Source organism: Phalaenopsis equestris, unplaced genomic scaffold (genome assembly GCF_001263595.1).
Source record: "Phalaenopsis equestris unplaced genomic scaffold, ASM126359v1 Scaffold198215, whole genome shotgun sequence".
NCBI classification, from domain to species: Eukaryota; Viridiplantae; Streptophyta; class Magnoliopsida; order Asparagales; family Orchidaceae; genus Phalaenopsis; species Phalaenopsis equestris.
The window spans coordinates 98,401-117,202 of NW_018218148.1; the positions used below are offsets into that span (position 1 = coordinate 98,401).

General features: G+C 32.1%; 1 protein-coding gene across 1 annotated transcript; it reads right to left on the bottom strand.

The window, feature by feature from the left end:
- Window positions 1–1,772: 1,772 nt before the first annotated feature.
- Window positions 1,773–8,325, bottom strand: LOC110035573 (transcription factor bHLH19-like). The gene is made up of 4 exons (XM_020739825.1): window positions 8,287–8,325; window positions 7,456–7,932; window positions 4,911–5,318; window positions 1,773–1,850 (listed from the first exon to the last, which is right to left on the bottom strand). The coding sequence occupies exons 1-4, from the start codon at window positions 8,323–8,325 to the stop codon at window positions 1,773–1,775; spliced, it is 1,002 nt and encodes a 333-aa protein (XP_020595484.1).
- Window positions 8,326–18,802: the final 10,477 nt, after the last annotated feature.

Below are 18,802 nucleotides of genomic sequence, written 5' to 3' on the forward strand. Positions count from 1 at the left end.
ATCGCTCGTGGTGGCAAGTTAAACGTCGCACACATCATGGGGTCCACCTATGTCTTTTAAATTTCTATAAGAGTGTAATTTGAGCTTCAATATGTCGTCTTATCAATCAACTCAATTGAATGTTAAGGATCTGAAACCGTTCATATGAAACTTCAAAAAGCAAAGAAATGACTTGAATTTCTAAATATTTTAGGTCCCAGTGTAGTCCTCTAGCAGAGTCAAAATAGAAAATCCTAAGGCTAGATCTAAGGGTATCTAGGGAAGGGAAATAAAGAACTCAAAAATGAGGTCAACAGTAGTGTTATTTCAGAGTTATTGAAGTGGTACCGCAGATGTTATTTTGGGGTTATTTATTGGTTATTTCGGGGTTGTTGCAGAGTTCGCAGTTCCACTTTAAGATTTTTGTAGAATGGTCAGATATAGCACTCTTGGCAGCATGTTACTGGGAGTCCGCACGTAGAGCTACGTTTGGAGTCTGGACAGAAAATTTTTTCACAGTGCAAAATTAAATAGAATAGTAATTTAAATAGGGAATGAAAAATGGAACTTCAAAAGAAATCACAATGCAGAAAAATTTAATTAACCAAAACTAAAAGAAAAATCAATGCATATAACATATTACAGATGTAACATATTACAGTCGACCAAGGTCTGGTAGCAAGGGCTAGAATCTGAAAGAAGGCTTCACAAACCTCAAGTCAAATGTAATATTTGATGAATTTAAATGTCAATAATGCAAAGAAAAGAATGCATTGGTGATAGATATAGTCATCTTCCAGATCTTAGTTTTTATAATAATATGTCAAAAGCAATATATATTGTGAAACTTAGCATTTTAACTTTTAACTTTTTTCTTGCCCATTCCTCTTCTTCAAAATATTTTACATGTCCACATAATGAAGAAATTTATCTTTACTCAACCTCAGATCAGGGACATAAGCATCTAGTGAGTAATGAAAAGGATGTGGGGCATAGAAAAGGAGCGAGAGGGAGAGAGAAAAGCGGCTTCTTTGAAAGGCATGCATATGGATGTGTTTGGTCTGATTTAAATTGTTATAAACGTTTTTATCTTCTCACATCCCTTTTCGGTTCTACTTAAGTGATTTGGAGCATCCTTTCAATTTGACATTTTTACCATATGGCTTTTTAGTAGTGGAATGAAGCATCTCTATTTTCGTGAATGCATAGACTATTTAAATAAATTACATAAATCTTGATAATAGTTTATGATATTTTCCTTTTTATTCCTAAATCTTAAAATGGTAATTTTTGAAACTGAGAAAAAGTTGTTCCGTTGTCTCCGTCAAAATTTATTGAAGACAGTCTCACTGCATGCAGATGCAGAACAAGTTACAGTGCATATGAAATAATTTCCATTCCTTCATGTATAATTTCCAATGAAATGTTAGATCTGTTTACATGTTTTTGTCCGCACATTCTGATTTTTTTTTTTTTTTTGCCAGATATAAGAGCCATCTATGTCTCCTATTCATGTTTTTTAATCCCTTGAGAATCATCATAATCTCTACGTAAAGTATTTCAATATTTTTAACCGTAAAATTAATAAAATAAATGGAGGGCAGTAAATTAGATGCATGGTGGATCAACCATAGACACACACATATATACACAAATGCATGTAAGTTAAATGAAATTAAAATTCTATTTTATGAGCACTAATGTACATTCTAATTTCTTAGAAGGATATTTGGAAGGTTTAGCCATATTTAAGATAATTTGCATTACTTTCTTCTCAACTTACAGCACATAAATCATGGTGTGGGAGCCCAGTGCCTACCAGCTGCATCACAATCACGAGAAGGAAGCATCTCAAAATCTTGTCCCTTAAACTAATCAATGGCATCAAAACAGGCTTAAAATAAATAATGATAGCCTAATTAAGCCAAATCGATCCAAATCTCCAACTAACCTCATAATATACTTCCTTAATCTTTTTCTAAGCAAACAGCCATGGCTTAATCATACATCTTAATTATTTGTTAACCTTTTAATTATTAATACTTATTGACACCTAAACCTTTACATCATACAGGAGCAAGCGTGCACGTGCTCTGACAACCATATGATACTCAAAAGATGCAAAGGCGCACTAAGCTCTGCTAAATATTTAACAAATTTTACATCTTACATTATATATAAGCACAATTTTTTTGATAGGGCGTTAGCAATGCGCCTAACATAATGCATGAATTCAAATCCCATATATATATATATATATATATCTCTGTGTGTGTGTGTGTGTTTTCCTAATATAACTTTGGCTCTATGGCTATCATATTGTTGGTATCCTTGATGTCAATGAGGATTAATTTTGCATTCATTGGTGAGAGTATGAATCAAATGATTTTGGTAGGCTTAAGGCCTGCTTGGAATTATTTTTATTTTAGTCTTAGTAATTTTAATTTTAGCTTTTAAAATATCATTGATATTTTTATTTTTTTATTTTTAAAAATAAATTAGTTTATTCACATTTGCCTGTCAATCATTGCTGATCATTTTTGGTGCTAATCGGTGACCACCTAAATAAAATAAAACAAAATTCATTTTAAATTAAAATATAAATAAATTAAAATAAAATAAAAACACAAAAGTGACCCCTCTTTATACATAGATCATTTGATCCTTTAAATTCCTTACCCACAATCGATCTCTATTTTTAATTTTTTACCTACATGCACTAACCGTTAGTTTTCTTTGTTAATCATATTTTGAATATCGGTGAAACTTGTAACTTATTTCTAGCGCATAGTTTAGTCTGGTTTATGAGACAAGTTTTGGTGAAGCTCGACTATATAGGTGTATTAGTGTGCACTTAGTTTCATTTTTGTTTTTAAACAAAAAAACTCTTTTTCATCCGTGACGTGAACGTCACAAAATTATTTAGCTATATTAGAGATTTTAACACTATCAGTTGGCCCCTAAGAAAATATGAAGTCACTGTGAAGGGGCATATGAAGACTAATCAACACCAAATCAAAGTAAAAGTTGCAGCATGTAATGAATTCGTAAAATTTCTCAAAGGACTAAGGTGAACAATCATCCAATGTATGGAACTTAATGCTCCACGAAGCCAACGGAATCAATCAAAAACATAATCATGAGCACCTCATTCCGAATTATCATAGTATGTAGAGGTACCGGGCAGTCAGCATTTAGGCAGAAAATACATATCGTGATATATTTTTTTCAATTTTCTTCAAGACGCAATGTGGCCCAATTCTATAACTACTTGTATTTTCCTCAAACTGCATGTAGTTTCATCGCAATTGAGGTACATAAACAGTCGAAACTAGGATCCTTACACCTAATTTATGCTAAAAATATGCAACTATTATTGTATGTATATGTATATATACGTACTTCTAACCTAGCTCGCCCTAATGAAAGCGACTAGCAAGTAACCCAAGTAAAGAACAAACAAATTTATAGTACAGAACAACCATCACTCGAAGAATCATAAATGATAAGAAAATAAACATGCACGAAGCTAGTGAGCCTGGCTTTGAGCTCCTTAGATTCTATGCGCATAGGAAGCACATATTTACAAAAAGCCTTATAAAATATTTTTTTTCATGCATTTCAACTAAAACTGACTTATAGTTAGAATAAAAACAAGAGAGAGCACAACAACATTAGTCTTTACAAAATGCTCACATTCATTAGTTAAATTGGCTTAAAGCAGAATTCAACTTCTTTGCAACATCTTCCACTGTGATGAAGCAACCCACTTCAACCTAGGAATATAAAATAAAAGCAAAAGTGTTGTTATAAACCTAGACATTTATTTATCTAAATCCATGCAATCTGGCATATAAAGGTACATCATATATAAAAGAATTTCATGCACCTTTTTAATATTTTTAGCATTAATATTGAATTATTAATGTTGATATAGAACCTAAGAATAACTTGATGGTCTATTTTGATCAATTTTCACAATTTTAGTAAAGTTCAATTATTTATTAAATTTGATAAAAAATGATAAGCTTATAACTTTCCTTAACAAAACATTGTTTAACCTATTTATTTGTAAAATTGATTTGTTTATTTTGTTCCAAGTTATAGTATGCATGCTAAGGAAGTTCTATTTAAATTGATCCTTATCACTTCTTACAACCGATGAATATTTTTATCACACTATCTAGACAATTTATTATGATGTCACCTTTGCAAATTTATTGTATAACCAAATTGAGTATAAATCTTATGAGATTTCATATCTTATTAATTTTCTTGGTGTATATAAAGGTGAATAGTTTTTATTTTTTTTAATACTCTACTATATAAAATAAATTAAAGATTACATGAAATGTACCACTAAAACATACAAATAAATGATAAACATATGCTGTCTTTTTAAGTACGATTCATTATTTAAATATGTTGCTTTTACAAAAATGATTAATTAGATTATTATTTAGCAATAATCCTAATCAAAACCACAAAGTCAGCAAAAATATGGGATGAAATATATTATATAACAATTCTCTCATAGGATGAACCCACATTAAAACCAATCAGAAGCATCAAGCACATAAGGGAAATACTTTTAACACACAAAACCTAAAGATAATATATATTGAAAATATGTTGCTTAGAGTATGTGAAAATGCTTTAACATATACTAGCGATAGTGGGCTAATGATGTAACTTTTTAATAAAATCATGAGGTTAAACATGTGTTGATTTGATTCGATAATAATAAAATAATTGATTTTTTTAATGTACCATAAAAGAGATGTTAACAGTTTGTTAGTTTCAATGGATACAAATAACATTTATCATTGATATAATACAAAAATACTGACCTATAAAAAATTTTACTGATATCTAATTATATTGTTGTATTATAAATATACCTATAAATCCTGCAAATTTAATATACTTGCCTGTGCAGCCAATGTGATATCAAGGAAGGAGGACCCAGAAAGGAAAGTCACAGCGCTTAAGTTGCTGACCACGAGGTGGAGCTCCTCAATATAAGAAACCAACTTAGCCAAAACTCCCTTATGATTTGCACAGTGTATATTCACAAGCACTGCCTTACCAAAAATCTTAATCTTTATCTCATGAGGCTGGAGTTTCTGATGAGATGAAATGTTATTAAAAACATTGTTATTCTCCACATAAGATATAGGGCTTTCACAATCATCAGAGTGATCCTGACATGGCTTCATGTTCATTGTGGCAATCTCCAATTTGTTCCGCTCAATCTTATCTTTTTCAAGGGTTTTCACCCTATCTTCAAGCTCTTTGATATGCTTGACTGCATCTCCAAGAACTGAAGCTTTATCCATCTGGTTCATGGATGAGTAAGGGAAATTAATAAATAGGTCAAGGTATGAGAGAGTTAGCTGAAAGAGCATTCACCTCACGAAATGTTTGAATAAAGTGATTAGAAGTAGATATTATAGAAAGTGCACATCATTACTCATTCATAAAAACAAAAATAGATTTAACTCATTCAGTCGTAGTATGTTAAATTAGCAATATGTATCACTCAAAGAATTAAAAGTATTTCTTTATATATAATGAAATTTAAAGAGTATAGTCTAAGAGGAATTTGAATATTATTTTTTAGTAATTTATATCTATAAGAAGTGCATCGTAAAAATATGCTGACTTGAGGGTACAAAAAAATTTTTCTCATTAGAAATAATCTTTCTATCCAGTGATGATTTTGTGCATTTGTTTGTTTATTGTGTATTACAAATGTGGTATAAAAGAAAAAGCAAGTGCCATGTGAACTCAAGAGTTGTTGAGCAAGAAAATAACAAGCTTGAAAAGATTTATTCTCTCTTAAAAAGTTATAGTACTTCACGGCATAATCTATTTTTCTATTGATTTAAAAATCAGCCATTTATAAGAAAGACTTATAATAATTAGCTATTCAACAAATTCTTAACAAACATGGTTCCAAAAAGGCACATTTAAGCATTATTGTAGTGGACATTTTACGTTAAATTATGTAAAAAGTCTAAGAAAATTATGGAGCAGAACATATTATGCAAAATCTACTATGTACAAAGAGGAAAATGCACGTTGCAAAACTTGTATAAATATCAAGTATTTCTATCAACTCTATTTTTTAGCATAATAACGAAAAAGTTCTAAATAGAGTTCTAACTACTATATGCCAAATAGCTATATAAGATTACTTGGAGCTTTAAAACTATTGTTCATTATGTTTTGAATTATTAAAGTGCTACTTCATATAAACATTGATTTGGTTTTTCAGAAAAATAAATAAAATCCACAATTATTATTACAAAGAAAGTACAATTAAAAAACTTCAATTGGTTTAAAAGGTATACTTTTTATTTCTAAAATATTAATTTTTTATTTGAAAGCTGATAGCTGTGGCATGAAGCAATTATCTTCCTCCTTTCATGGAGCAAATATTAGATACATTAAAGATGATAGTTGTGGCATGAAGCAATTATGTTCCTCCTTTCATAAAGCAAATATTAGATACATTAGAAGTATCTATGTTTAACGTTGTGGATTACATGGCATGCAGAGATTCACATGTAATATTTTTCTTCTTTCATGAACATTATTAAAATTTCGAACCTACTTTAGATATTATGGAATGAATTTTTTCTTATGAAAAGATATTTTAAAAAATGTGAAATAACATGAACAAATTAATTTATCTATAATTAGAAGCTATTTTCTTAAATAATGTAGTTAAATGACCACTGACAATGTTGACCGCTTTCTTAACTATTGTTATATGGATTTTAAGTGATAATTTTTTGGTATTGTGACTAAATTTTTATTACAATTATTTTTTACTTAAATCGTGAACAAAATATCTTTTAATTACACCTTTTTAATTAACCATAGTTTAATCATTAAAACTAGAATAAGTGATTCTATTAAATTTTGGTGAAATATAGCTATGAATGAAATGGTATTTTAATTAATAGTTGAGACTAAAATAATTTTCAAACTCATAAAGAAAAAACGGAAAAAGTATTTATTGAAAAAAAATATGGAGAAAGTTAGAAAAAGGGTGATTGAAAAATATTTCTTTTGAGATTTCAATTCAAAAAGCAAAAAACCCGATAAGTGTTACTATATTTTAACACTCTTATTGAGCCTTTCTAACAATTATATTTTAGTCTTAAACTAAAAATAAATAAATAAATAAATAAGATCATGAAGGTTTAATGAAATAGAACCAGTGAAAGGCTCACTTGATTTGTTTGTGAATAGAAAAAATATTTTAGGAAACAATGATTAAATCTTCATTATAATTTATGACCACATGAAATTCTTATTTGGGAGAAGTTTTGAAGATGTTTTCGGAGTTTAAAACCGACATTTATTTCTCATAAATCGAACCAAATGAAAAAAGTTTAGCTAATTTCACCTATTACAAAATTATATTTCTTATAACTCCAAGCAATAAGAAGATATTTCATGTACCTTCTTAAGACCAGGAATGATAGCCGCAAGTGCTACGAACCTTTGGCTAAGCTTCTCCCTTCTCCTTCTCTCAGCAAGAATGTGATCAACGGAATAATTAGGCTGCCCTATGCCCATCCTCATCTTCTTCCCCTCAGTTTCACCATCAACCATCCCACCTTTCCTTCTAATGCTATCTTTCGGCATATCAGCCTGATCATAGATAGCATTTGCAGCTTGAGATTGGTTAAAGGACAGAAGAAGCGGGGCATCAGGCACCAAAAACAGGCCATGTTGATTAGCTTTGTATATTCCATTAGAAGCTTTTATGGACTTTTCCAGAGAGTAAGCTGACGGGTACGAAGTAAAACTTTTTGATGAAGTGATAGAATGTTGTAAATCGTTATCATATGAAGTTGATATTAGTTCTTGGGGACTGAAGTAACTCAGCGTGCTCAGTTCTTGCTGCATAATGAAATCTGATGCATCATCCAAACCCTATAAATAATAGCACAGTATGCTCAGCTTTTGGTTAAATTTAGTATTATGTGAAGAAAAAATTGAGGTTTCACTGGCACATAAATTATGAGAAAAAAAGCAAATGATACATAAACTTAGTAAAATTTATTTGAGAGGAGAAAGAAACTTATTCTTGAACTATGAAAGAGATATTTATTTATTTATTTGTCATGAGAATAACAAATAACTCTTTTAATTCTGCCTTACAATTAGATGGAGGTTTTTTATAGTTCAGCAAACGTTGTCTTCTATATAGTGATGATTTTGGCTCAGTATATATATTCAGCCATTTTTTTTATAAAATAAATAAACTTTGCTTCTTTATGATCTTACCGATTCTGAAATCCAGTGTAAAGCTGATCTTGACTCCATTCTTCAAAAAGCGCACCTTGCCAGTAGAACACCAAAAATATTATTAATTACTGCTGATCGGTAATAAAATATAACGCTATTTTTTGTGCTGGGTTTTGAAATATAGCGAAATTAATCATAAGCATATACATTGCATATATTAAAGAGAAATATCAATTTATAATGACAAAAACATATCGAGAAAAAACCTCGATCAGTACTCTTAACTGTTCAAATATGCAAAGAATTTCGTTTCACCTAAGAAAGCATTTCATGGAACAGCTTTTAAGATTACCTTCTTGAATATATATCATGAACTTCATATGAAGTTATTTATTTCCATAAAAGCCGAAGATTACAAGATGAAGAATAGAGTACAAGCAGAAGTATTTTTTTCTGATTTTATGATCAGTTTCTACGAGAAGTTTTTTTTTCTAGTTATGACAAAACTTGTTCAACCTTGAAGCTAGAATAAAAAGCCCGGCAGAAATCAAGGAAATACACGTGAGAACGCTCAGAAAATTTTCTAGTTACCTGAAGAACAGAAGGAGAGCTGATGAAGGAAGTCTAACCTCAGAAACCTAGGTCTTCCCTCCACAAACTACTAAGCGACAAAGACATTCCCTGCTTCCTGTATATTACAATTAAAGAATATAAATAAATATCATGGTATATTTGGTGTGAACATATCCTTCTACTTCTGCGACTGTTGATTTGGCGGCTTTAGCAAAGACTTCACACCTGCCATCGCGAACACGTACTCATAATTTGACTTATCAGTAATGAAGCTGTTAGTTTGATCCATAAAGGCTTCAACCCAAAATATTTTCATCATTTTAGGAAAGTGCCCACAAATTACATGGCCATTTTGGGCCTAATGGATTGAGCTCCTTCGCCACGTATTACAACACCGATCTTTAACCGGACTGGCGTACATGCTAGTCATAACCTTGAAGGTAACTTTGACTTGATTTGTCGAAGGACTTGCTGATCTACTCTGTTAAGCATGTCAGTGTTAACGCGGGCTCCTCCGACTGAGCTTGTTTATACTTATTATTCATGCTAGCTTCTCCGACCAAATCCATCGGTGCTCCTTGAGCTCCACTACTGAGATCGCCAACACCTAACCGAGCTCACATGCATCCATTAAGCTTTGATTACCGAGTTCATTCAACACATAACCCTATTTAAAGATTGCATGACAACCCCGCCTAACTCGCCAACACCTAACCAAGCTCACATGCATCCATTAAGCTTTGATTATCGAGTTCATTCAACACAACCCTATTTAAAGATTGCATGACAACCCCGCCTAAGAACTTATCAACATTGAGTCTTAAAAGGGTCCATATAGCACATCCTACAATATTATTGAATCCCAAATTGTCTGGGAGACACCCTAGGAAAAGAGCGTTAGAGAAACTGAAGAGAGAAAGAGAAAGAGCAACAACACAGTATTGTAAAATAAATTTGCATGGCCTTTGTTTATGGGAGAGACCATCTATTTATAGGAAGAGTTTAATTATAATTATATACTATACTCCTAAGATACATAGACGCGGCTGAGGTACATTTATCCATACATGAATGAGACTCATGGGGCTCTTAAGTTGTTAATTTGGTCGTCGGAACGGGGGCTTTCTAGACGGACTACCTTCAATCTAGGCATCTTTAAGTAAAAAATTTGCTAAGATGGATAGCCATTTAGCAGGGTGGCAGCTGGACAAAGCGACCATTTAGTTAAAGATGTCGGGTTGAAGGGTAATAAGTTGATGTTTCTTTTTCCCTCAATGACAGTGTCCCATTTTTATCTAACCTACTTGTTAGATCAGAGAGCAACGAACTATCATGATAATCAAGTATGCTTGGTCTTGGCCATCTTTGGTGGGCCCAATAAAATGTTATTCTCCTCGTATTTTATGGATGTATCTGTGATTCATGCAGGTGCACTTTTGATGTATATATTAAAGCTCTCATATTTTCTTACTTCTTAATTGCGACAGCTATGATAAGAACTAGAGAATCCAAAATTTAAATCAAATTCATGGTCTTCATGACAATTCAACACACCTTAATTTATCACTTCTTGATTTCCATGCAGAGTCATTATAAAGGTCGGGGTGGATACATATTTTTCGAGCACCCTTTCTAGTTTGCCTTCCAATTCCTTAGCAACAACAAGCATAGAGGATGAAAATTTTTTTAAGTCCATCATTAAGGAAGCTCGACTCTCGATGGTCTGGGCCATGAGCAAAAGAGCGAGGCCAAGTTTAAGGAATGTTCAACCTAAGGAACGTGACGTAAATGAGAGGAAAATTCCCAACCATGTGGTGGAGGTAGGGTCTTCTGATTCAGACCCCGATCACTCTGAGGGGAGTTTTCTGATGGAGAGGGTTTGCTTTCCATTGAAAAGGCGTCGAGTATCAGAAGGTAACCTTTTGGGCAACGATCGGATCGATCGGGATGCCTTTCCCACTACTTCTTTGGTAGTATTTTGAAATAGATAAGATAAATTATTAGGTTAGAATAGGTGGAGAGTTGATGTTAAAGCATTTATCCTAGCTTGGATATGTCCCGGTTGAGGCACCAGCTGATACTTTTTGTAAAATCTTTTATTTTTAGGTGAACAATGAGTACACATGGACTTGTCAATCAATATACATATTTTATTAAAATTTTAATCAATAAGTGTGTTCTGATTCAATTTTTTTTGTGTGCTTTAGTGTTGCATATTGACTACTCAGTCCCTACGACACTTTGGTTTTGTTTATACGTTATAAGTTAGTTAGTTGGACTATTTAGCCTCTCTTCCTTTCTCTGTCAACACTCTCTACTCGCACACTACAACTCCTCTCCTTCTTCTTTCTAAAAAAGTGTCCTAATTAATGTATGAGAGAGGCGTCAGTAGAGTCTTAAGTGGGGGCATGTAGGAGTCTCTTCTAAATCCAATCCAAGTCTTCTTTTATAATTTTTCAGAAGGTTTTTTTGTGTCTCTTCAAAGTGTGTCCATATTCAATGAGTCTATTAAGAGTTGTCTTCTTTCAAAAGCCAATTGAATGTAATTTTGTGTCCATTAACCATATCCCAAGTTTTCACCAAGAGTTGCTTCAAACACCTCTTCCAAATTCATCCAAGTTCACTGAATCATCAAGTAATTACCTCTGGCACTTAAGCAGAAGATATGTGACGCTTAGGTGTAGCTTCTTGATTTTCCCGGTGCTTGTTAACCTCACTTTTGGTTGATTTCTAGTTTTTCTTTTTTAAAAGCTTAGGATCTAGCCATATGACTTTCCTGTTAACTATTCCTAGAGAACTAGTGAAGGTACTCTCACTAATAGAAATTCTAAACTCTTCTTTGCTCATCTTGAAGTTCCACATGCTAGTTCTAACCTCTAGCACTTAGTAGGTAGGACCAATATGGGGGAGCTCAAGAAGAGTCCCCTTATGACTAACCTTGGGTGGTGTGCCCTTGGTTAGTCTTGCACACACACACTTGCTCTTAAACACACAACCTCATCCTTAGCCAAATATGCTTAATTGATCCCCTACTATATTGGAAACTTATGTAGATGGTCCCCCAAGCCATTAGCTCTGCGCTATGGTTCGGCTAAGACCGACATATGAAGGATCCAGAATGGGAGTTCCCTTAGTCCTATGGCTCAAATAGGGTGACCTTATGATAAAAATCCTCAATCTCTCCCAATTTTACCAAAATTCCAATTTTGACCATCCTTGGCCCCAAACTTCACAAAATTACCAAAGTGCCCTTCAGGCCTCAAAAATTCAAAAAATTTTCAAAATCTCCAAAATCACTCCAAATATCCCCAAAATCAATTTGAACCACTCAATTGGGTCCAGTTTGACCAATTTGTCCCATTTTGACCAAACTCTCCAATTTGCCTTAAAGGCCCAAATTCCCAATTCATCACCAATTTCCATCAAATTGACTTCAATCTCTCCCAATTATAATTCCAAACTCAAATTCATCATCCCCAATCCCAATTGAAACCAAATCTAAATCCAATTAAACCCAATTTTAAAACCAATTTCAATCTCAATCCGAAATCCCCAATTTTAACCATACCCTTAAATTCTCTAAATTGAACTCCATGATCAAATTAATTCTTCAAATTTGAATTCCAATTTCTTCATAACACTTCTCCAAGTCAGTTTGAACAATCAATTGACCCAAATTTGAACTCAATGCTCACCCAAATCTAACTTAAGTAAAAACCCCAAAAATTGACCAAAAGCTCAAATTCCACTAAATTGACCTTCCAAATCAACTCAAAATCACTCAATTCCTTTTCCAAAATCCTCATGACAATACCTTTCAAAACTCGTCAGGATAATTATCCAGGCCAATTTGATCAATTAATTGAGCCAAATTCAAAGTCTAGCCAAACCCAAACTCAAATCCAAGCTCATGACATGATTATGAACCCAAACCATGCATGTAACAAAACTTAGCCAAATTGATCAAACCATAGCCACCACAATCAACATTTGGACCCTAGAGACCAGGCTAGAACCACGTAGACAAACTCTACATGAGCAATGGACCAAAGGACCCATGATTTAGGGGATCTCTTTCTATATTTGGCTAATCCCAAAGATATTTGCCATCAAGCCTTAACAATTTAGAGTTAATCATTATTAACCCTCCCACTGGCTCACCTGGCCACCTAACTACCAGCCCTGGCCTGGCTGGCCGGCCTACTGGCCGGAAAACAACAAAATCGAGAGCCACCCCAAAGCCTTAACTCAAGTTTTGAACTCCCTGAGTTGGCTCATTCTAATTGGCCACTTGTGCCACTCAGCACTCCACCTAAGCAACTCTTTGCACCCACTAGCCAGCCATGGTGGCCTCTCCTTCCTCCTCTACTTAAAACTACCTTCTATGACCAAGGAAAGATACCATCCAATTCCTTGGGGAAACTCTGCCAAATTATTTTCAGAGCTCCTCCAGGACCTCCTAAGCCCATTCCATCCATCTTCCAGCCATTTTCCCCACTGCTTGATCTTAATTTCTAAGCTTAAAACTAGGGCATTTTCTGTCATTCCACCAAACACGACCAAACTCCAAATTGAAGTGTCCTTAAGCTTCACCAGATCTTAAGGAGAAGTTCCCCATCAAAATCCATCTCTGTTGAGCCCTCCAACCCACTCCTAGACCAAGGCCACACCACTTGTCGGTCAAAATCCTACCCAGACCTCCTACGAGAGTAAGGTGACACATCCAGGAGGTTTTTTAGACTCCACTGACGCTTCCACAAGCACTCAAACGAGGCCTCACCTCTTGTGCAAAGGTATAACTCACTAACACTAATTTTGAGCTTAGTTTTACCAATTTTGAAAGAAATTTGTATTTCATAGCATTGTAACAATATAGATGTTTTTCTGTCAAGTAGATGAAGGTGTAGGAATAAACCACACTTGATTTGGTTGAGTATCGAGCAAGATCTTAGGTATAGAAGTCGAACAGTTCTCGGGTTAAGTTAATCCGGGAAGATGACCCACAACCATTGGATCATGCGTTTATTGGATAGATGTTATAGATCAAGCCAGACGAGAAGATGGAGCGGTAAAGCTGGACTAATAAGGTGGCTATGTAGCTGACATCGCCAAATCAGAGAACACCGCGTGCAAAGCTTGACTCGTATGAGGTTGACGCGGCGCTAACTCAGATAAATAGAAAATTATGGTTTTTTTTATTTAAATTAATTCCAAAACTTCAAAAATCCATAACTTGATGTAGAAAATTACCAAAAATAAAATAAAAATGCTATGTTGCTCAGTGAATAGAGGATATTAATATTAAACTAAAAAAAATTATTTGGTTTATCTCATGTTTTAATTTAATTAAATGGCCTTTGTAATGTTTTAGTTTTAATTAAGTATATAATAAGCATCATGCCTTAGGATTTTAGGGGTTTATTCACCATGATAGTGGAGATGTTTTGTAATTTTTCTAAAGTTAGAAAGCATCTCTACGAATGTAACCCTAATTTCTAAGTTTGGATGGTTATTTTGCTTAAAATAAGAGTATAAATTAAAATATAAATTAGAAAATTATGGGACTTATTTTGGTAGGTTCCTTATGGTTAGAGGATTTATGGAAATATATAAATTAAATTTAAGTATTTGTATAATTTTTTGTAGCTGAATAAACCCTAAAAATTCATAAAAATTCAAATAATTTTATTATATTTCAAAAATTAACAAAAATGATTCCACACTGTAAATAATATTTATTTTAATTCTCTGTAAAAATTTAAAATTTATTTGATTAATTTTTATCTCAAAAAATTATTTTTTAAGTAAAATGACATTTTTGGCATTAAAATAATTATAGTAAATTAAATATAATTAGGAAAATTAGGAAAAGTTGTTTTCTGAGTTCCTTGTGATCAGGAGCACTTAGAAAAAAAACTTTTTTTAAAGGAAATACTATATTTTTAAGCCTATTTTTAAATAAAAAAAACTTTTTTTTTTAAAGAAAATACTATATTTTTAAGCCTATTTTTAAATAAAAAATAATTAAAAATGATTAAAAGTTTTAAAAAAACAAAAATAGTTCAAAATGTTCTTAATTACTTTTTGATCACTTGAGACTCATTAGAATATTTTTCCTATTTTTCTTAAGTTAGATATAAATTTTTAAAGGCTAAAAATGTATTTTCTCTATTTTTTTATTAAAATAATTATAATAAATAGATTAAAAATCACAAAAAAAATAAAATTTTGTTTCTCTACGTTTTCTAGACTTAGAGAGATTTAATAAAAATATAAAAACTAATTTTTGTAATTAAAAAATATTTTCTATTAATTCAATCGTTAAAAATCAATAAATAATTTTGATAATTAAAATATAACTTGAAAAATTATAAAATTTTCTCCAAGTATTCCGCTAACCTACGTGATTCCGCTAACCTAAGTGAACCTCTAATAATTTTCCCATGAACAAAAAGTTTTACTTTGATTAGTTAAATAATTTAAAATTTGAAAGTCCTATTTTCTAAATTAAAATAATTATTTAAATTAAATTAAATATTGGAAAGTCACATTTTCTCCTCTGATATTTTAATTAACCCATGAATGGGGTACTCTAAAAATTTCAAAGTCATTTGAACTATGCTTAACAAGTATGGAGTAGAGAGCCTTAGGGGCAAAATGATCATTTTAGATTTTTGGTGTCGTAAGCAAAATTTAGGATCAACCATTAAGAAAAATGAGTAATCTTGATCTTAATTAATTCTTTTGGATGTTTGAAACATAATGGGATAAATGGTAGAAACCAATTTGCCACATTTTCATGATAAGGGTAAAATTGTAATTTCCTAAATTATCAGGATTTCGAAGTTAATTAAAATTGGGTGATTCTAAAGTGATGGGCTTAGGCTAGGAAGATGATAATTCACTTATTTTAAGCCCAAAATTTGCGATAATATGATCTTTTAATAAGAATACATATCACATTAATTAAAATTGTGATAATTGCAAATTTACCCATTGAGATTACTATGGGCTTGGTAGTGAGCTAGGCTTGATATTTGAACTTGTTTAATGAGGTTTAGAAAAGATAAGATGATTGCTAATCAACACTTTTAAACACAACAAGTCTGACTTTAGTGGTGGGTACAAGATCTTTAATGACTTAAGCTTGCACTAGGGGCATCCACTTACATAACTTTTAAGTAAAATATCAACTGATTAATTGAGTAAACTGATTGAAACATCAACTGATTAATTGAGTACCCTTCTCTTGGGATAACTAAAATATCAAGTTCACTGAGCATAAGGTGTATTAACTCATTGAAATTAAATCTAAAATTTGGGGTGATCAATTGAACAATATAAAAGCTTCAAATAAACTCGAAATTCTGTAAAAGGAACTTAAAAGTTGTCAGGGATTGTCCCTCAGACGCTTTTAAAACCTTTTGGATGTTTTGAAGGATAATTGAACTTATTTTACTTTGTTCAGAAAATCATCCATTAAAACCTTTAGGGACTCACCAAGTTATGACTTAGGTTTTGGTAGCTTCACCTTCATCTACCCTTTCAATTTGTTTAAATTTCCTTTAAAATTATACATACATATTGCAACTTCTAATCTTTTAGCGGGAGCATCAAGAAGATGATAGATATACTTTTATAATGTTATTTAATTTCTATTATTTTACGTACTGCAATTTACACTTGCTTTAAAACATTATGCATGCTTTGTTGTGAATGTCGATTTACCTACCAAACAAAATAGCTTTTTTTAAAAAATTAATAAAAATATTTCAAAAATTAAATTAAACTTTTAAAAGCAATCATAAATCCTTTGAAAAATAAAATTTCATAACACACCCTTTTGAATTCACGGGAGTCCCTCGGATGCGGTAACCCATAGTCGCAAATGTTCGTTTGCTCCTCTTCAATCTTGAGGTCATTTCTAAAAATCACATATAATACACAATAAATCCAAAATTTAAGACTAAATCACTAAACTCAACTTCTAAAAGCTTAAATTATCATTTATATGTGTTTCCATATGTTTTTCTCAAATTTTTGCCATGAATAGTGATTTTTGGTGAAATCCCCAATGTACTTAAAATACATGGTGAAAATAAAAAAAATTTACATATAAGTGAAGCACTGACCTTAAGAAGATGAATTCTAGCAATTTTGGCTTGATTCCCTAATGAGATCTGTAAGAAGCCCTAGATCCACAATCGCAAACTCAAAAGGGAATAAGAAGATGTTGGTGGTCAAATATGGCAATTTTTGGCTCAATTTTCACTTTTAACCGTTCACGAATCATTTTAGCTGAACCAACATTTAAGCGAGAATGGTTCAGCGCTTAGGCGTCTAACTCTCTGGTAGTCCAACACTTAAGCACAGGATTTTGGCGCTAGGTGCCAGTGCATGAATTTTTGATATTTTTCATTTTAAGTAAATGTACATTGATCCCTGGATACTGATAATATGCACAGTACAACAATAATTCAGATTAGTGTCAAAAACTTGATCACCAGCAACAGCCAGACAAAAGCTTGACTTCGAAGCAAATAAGAATGCAATTATCATATTTAATTATGGGATACTACACAAATATAGGTATCGTTATGAAGTAATATAAGACTTTTTTATTAAGTTCCGGAACCGAAGCCATAGGGAGAATACGCAATATGCACTATTGAACAACAAACTTTCTATTTTTAATAAAAAGATAATTATCTAAACTAAAGGTGATTTTTGCAGTAATGAAAATTTAAATAATTTTGGTATTTTTAATATTTTGATAGAACAATAACAATTTAAAAAGATAACTAGAGTTTTTGTAGAAGAAAAACAATAAAAATGAAAATATCTTTCTTCTTGTTATGAATCAATAATAAGTATAGGAATTCTCCTTTCTTCTTGTTATGAATCAGTAATAAGTGTAGGAATTCTCTTGTGGAAGTATGCAAATTGTGTTGGGCCAAATAGGTGCAATAATATTCTTTACCCTTATTAGAGATGCTATAAAGAACATTGGCAAATTTAAAGTTTAATAGTTCCGAAGACCGGCTAAGCAGGTAAGATACTAGCTCTCACTCTAGAGTTTCCTCGATTCCCTCCACCTTGGGCTGACATCTTGTATCAGAACCTAAAATAAAAAACCAAGTTGGGGGCTTTAACCTGTCACTTTAAAGTCCTCTAATTCTACACCCATCAGTGAATATTTCCCTATTTATTTGCACTCAATCATATGAACTAAAGTCTCACTCATACAACATCACGTGATTCTTTCCAATTATTGACTTAGAAAGTACCAGCCTGGTTCTTACATGTTCTCACAACAAATTTTAACATCTGGATCGGCCAAATCAAGAAGTAAATGAAGTGCATGGATTTAAATCATCACAACTTCTTCCATCATTGAAGATCAATACTTTCCACAACTTCCGTCCTAAACTTAATTACTTATCATTTTAAAAAGAAAGATAAAGAAAACCACTCAGAATCCATGGAGAAAACACAACCATACTTTAGTTTAAAAGAAGAAATTATTGTCAAACCAACAACAAGTCTCAATTAAAACCAAAAGTAGTCTCAAAACAAAAAGATTAAAACTTATCTCAAGTCATCCACCAAACTCTTGAAGTTCCGTTGATTCTCTTATCTTTAAAATCACTCAAAATAAAATAAAATAATAAAGAGGATAAAATAAAAGTAAAAGTGGTGTCTGAAAATCTCTCCGAACTAACACTCTAAGTGAGAACTTTCAAAACTTTTCAAACTTTCAGGACCTCTTTCAAAGTCCCAATCTTCTTTCTTTTATAGTTTTCCAAAAAGTGCCTTGGTTTCTCTTCAAAATATGTCTAGATTCGATGTATTTTCCCAAGAGATGCATCTTTTTGTGATAATTTTCATCCATGGTGGTTATAACCACCTATTAAGCCAATGGGTACCTCAAAAATCTCTTCAAAATTTGCAGAAACCAAATTTACTCATCCAAGAAACCAAA

Bases quoted from the DNA above. Each gene is read 5' to 3' on its own strand.
- LOC110035573 (XM_020739825.1), bottom strand. From the start codon at position 8,325: ATGGAGTCAAGATCAGCTTTACACTGGATTTCAGAATCG. The intron at 7,933-8,286 runs GTAAGATCATAA...TATTATTTATAG, and splicing joins TACACTGGATTTCAGAATCG to GGTTTGGATGATGCATCAGA. The intron at 1,851-4,910 runs GCAAGTATATTA...GCCATTGATTAG, and splicing joins ATATCACATTGGCTGCACAG to TTTAAGGGACAAGATTTTGA.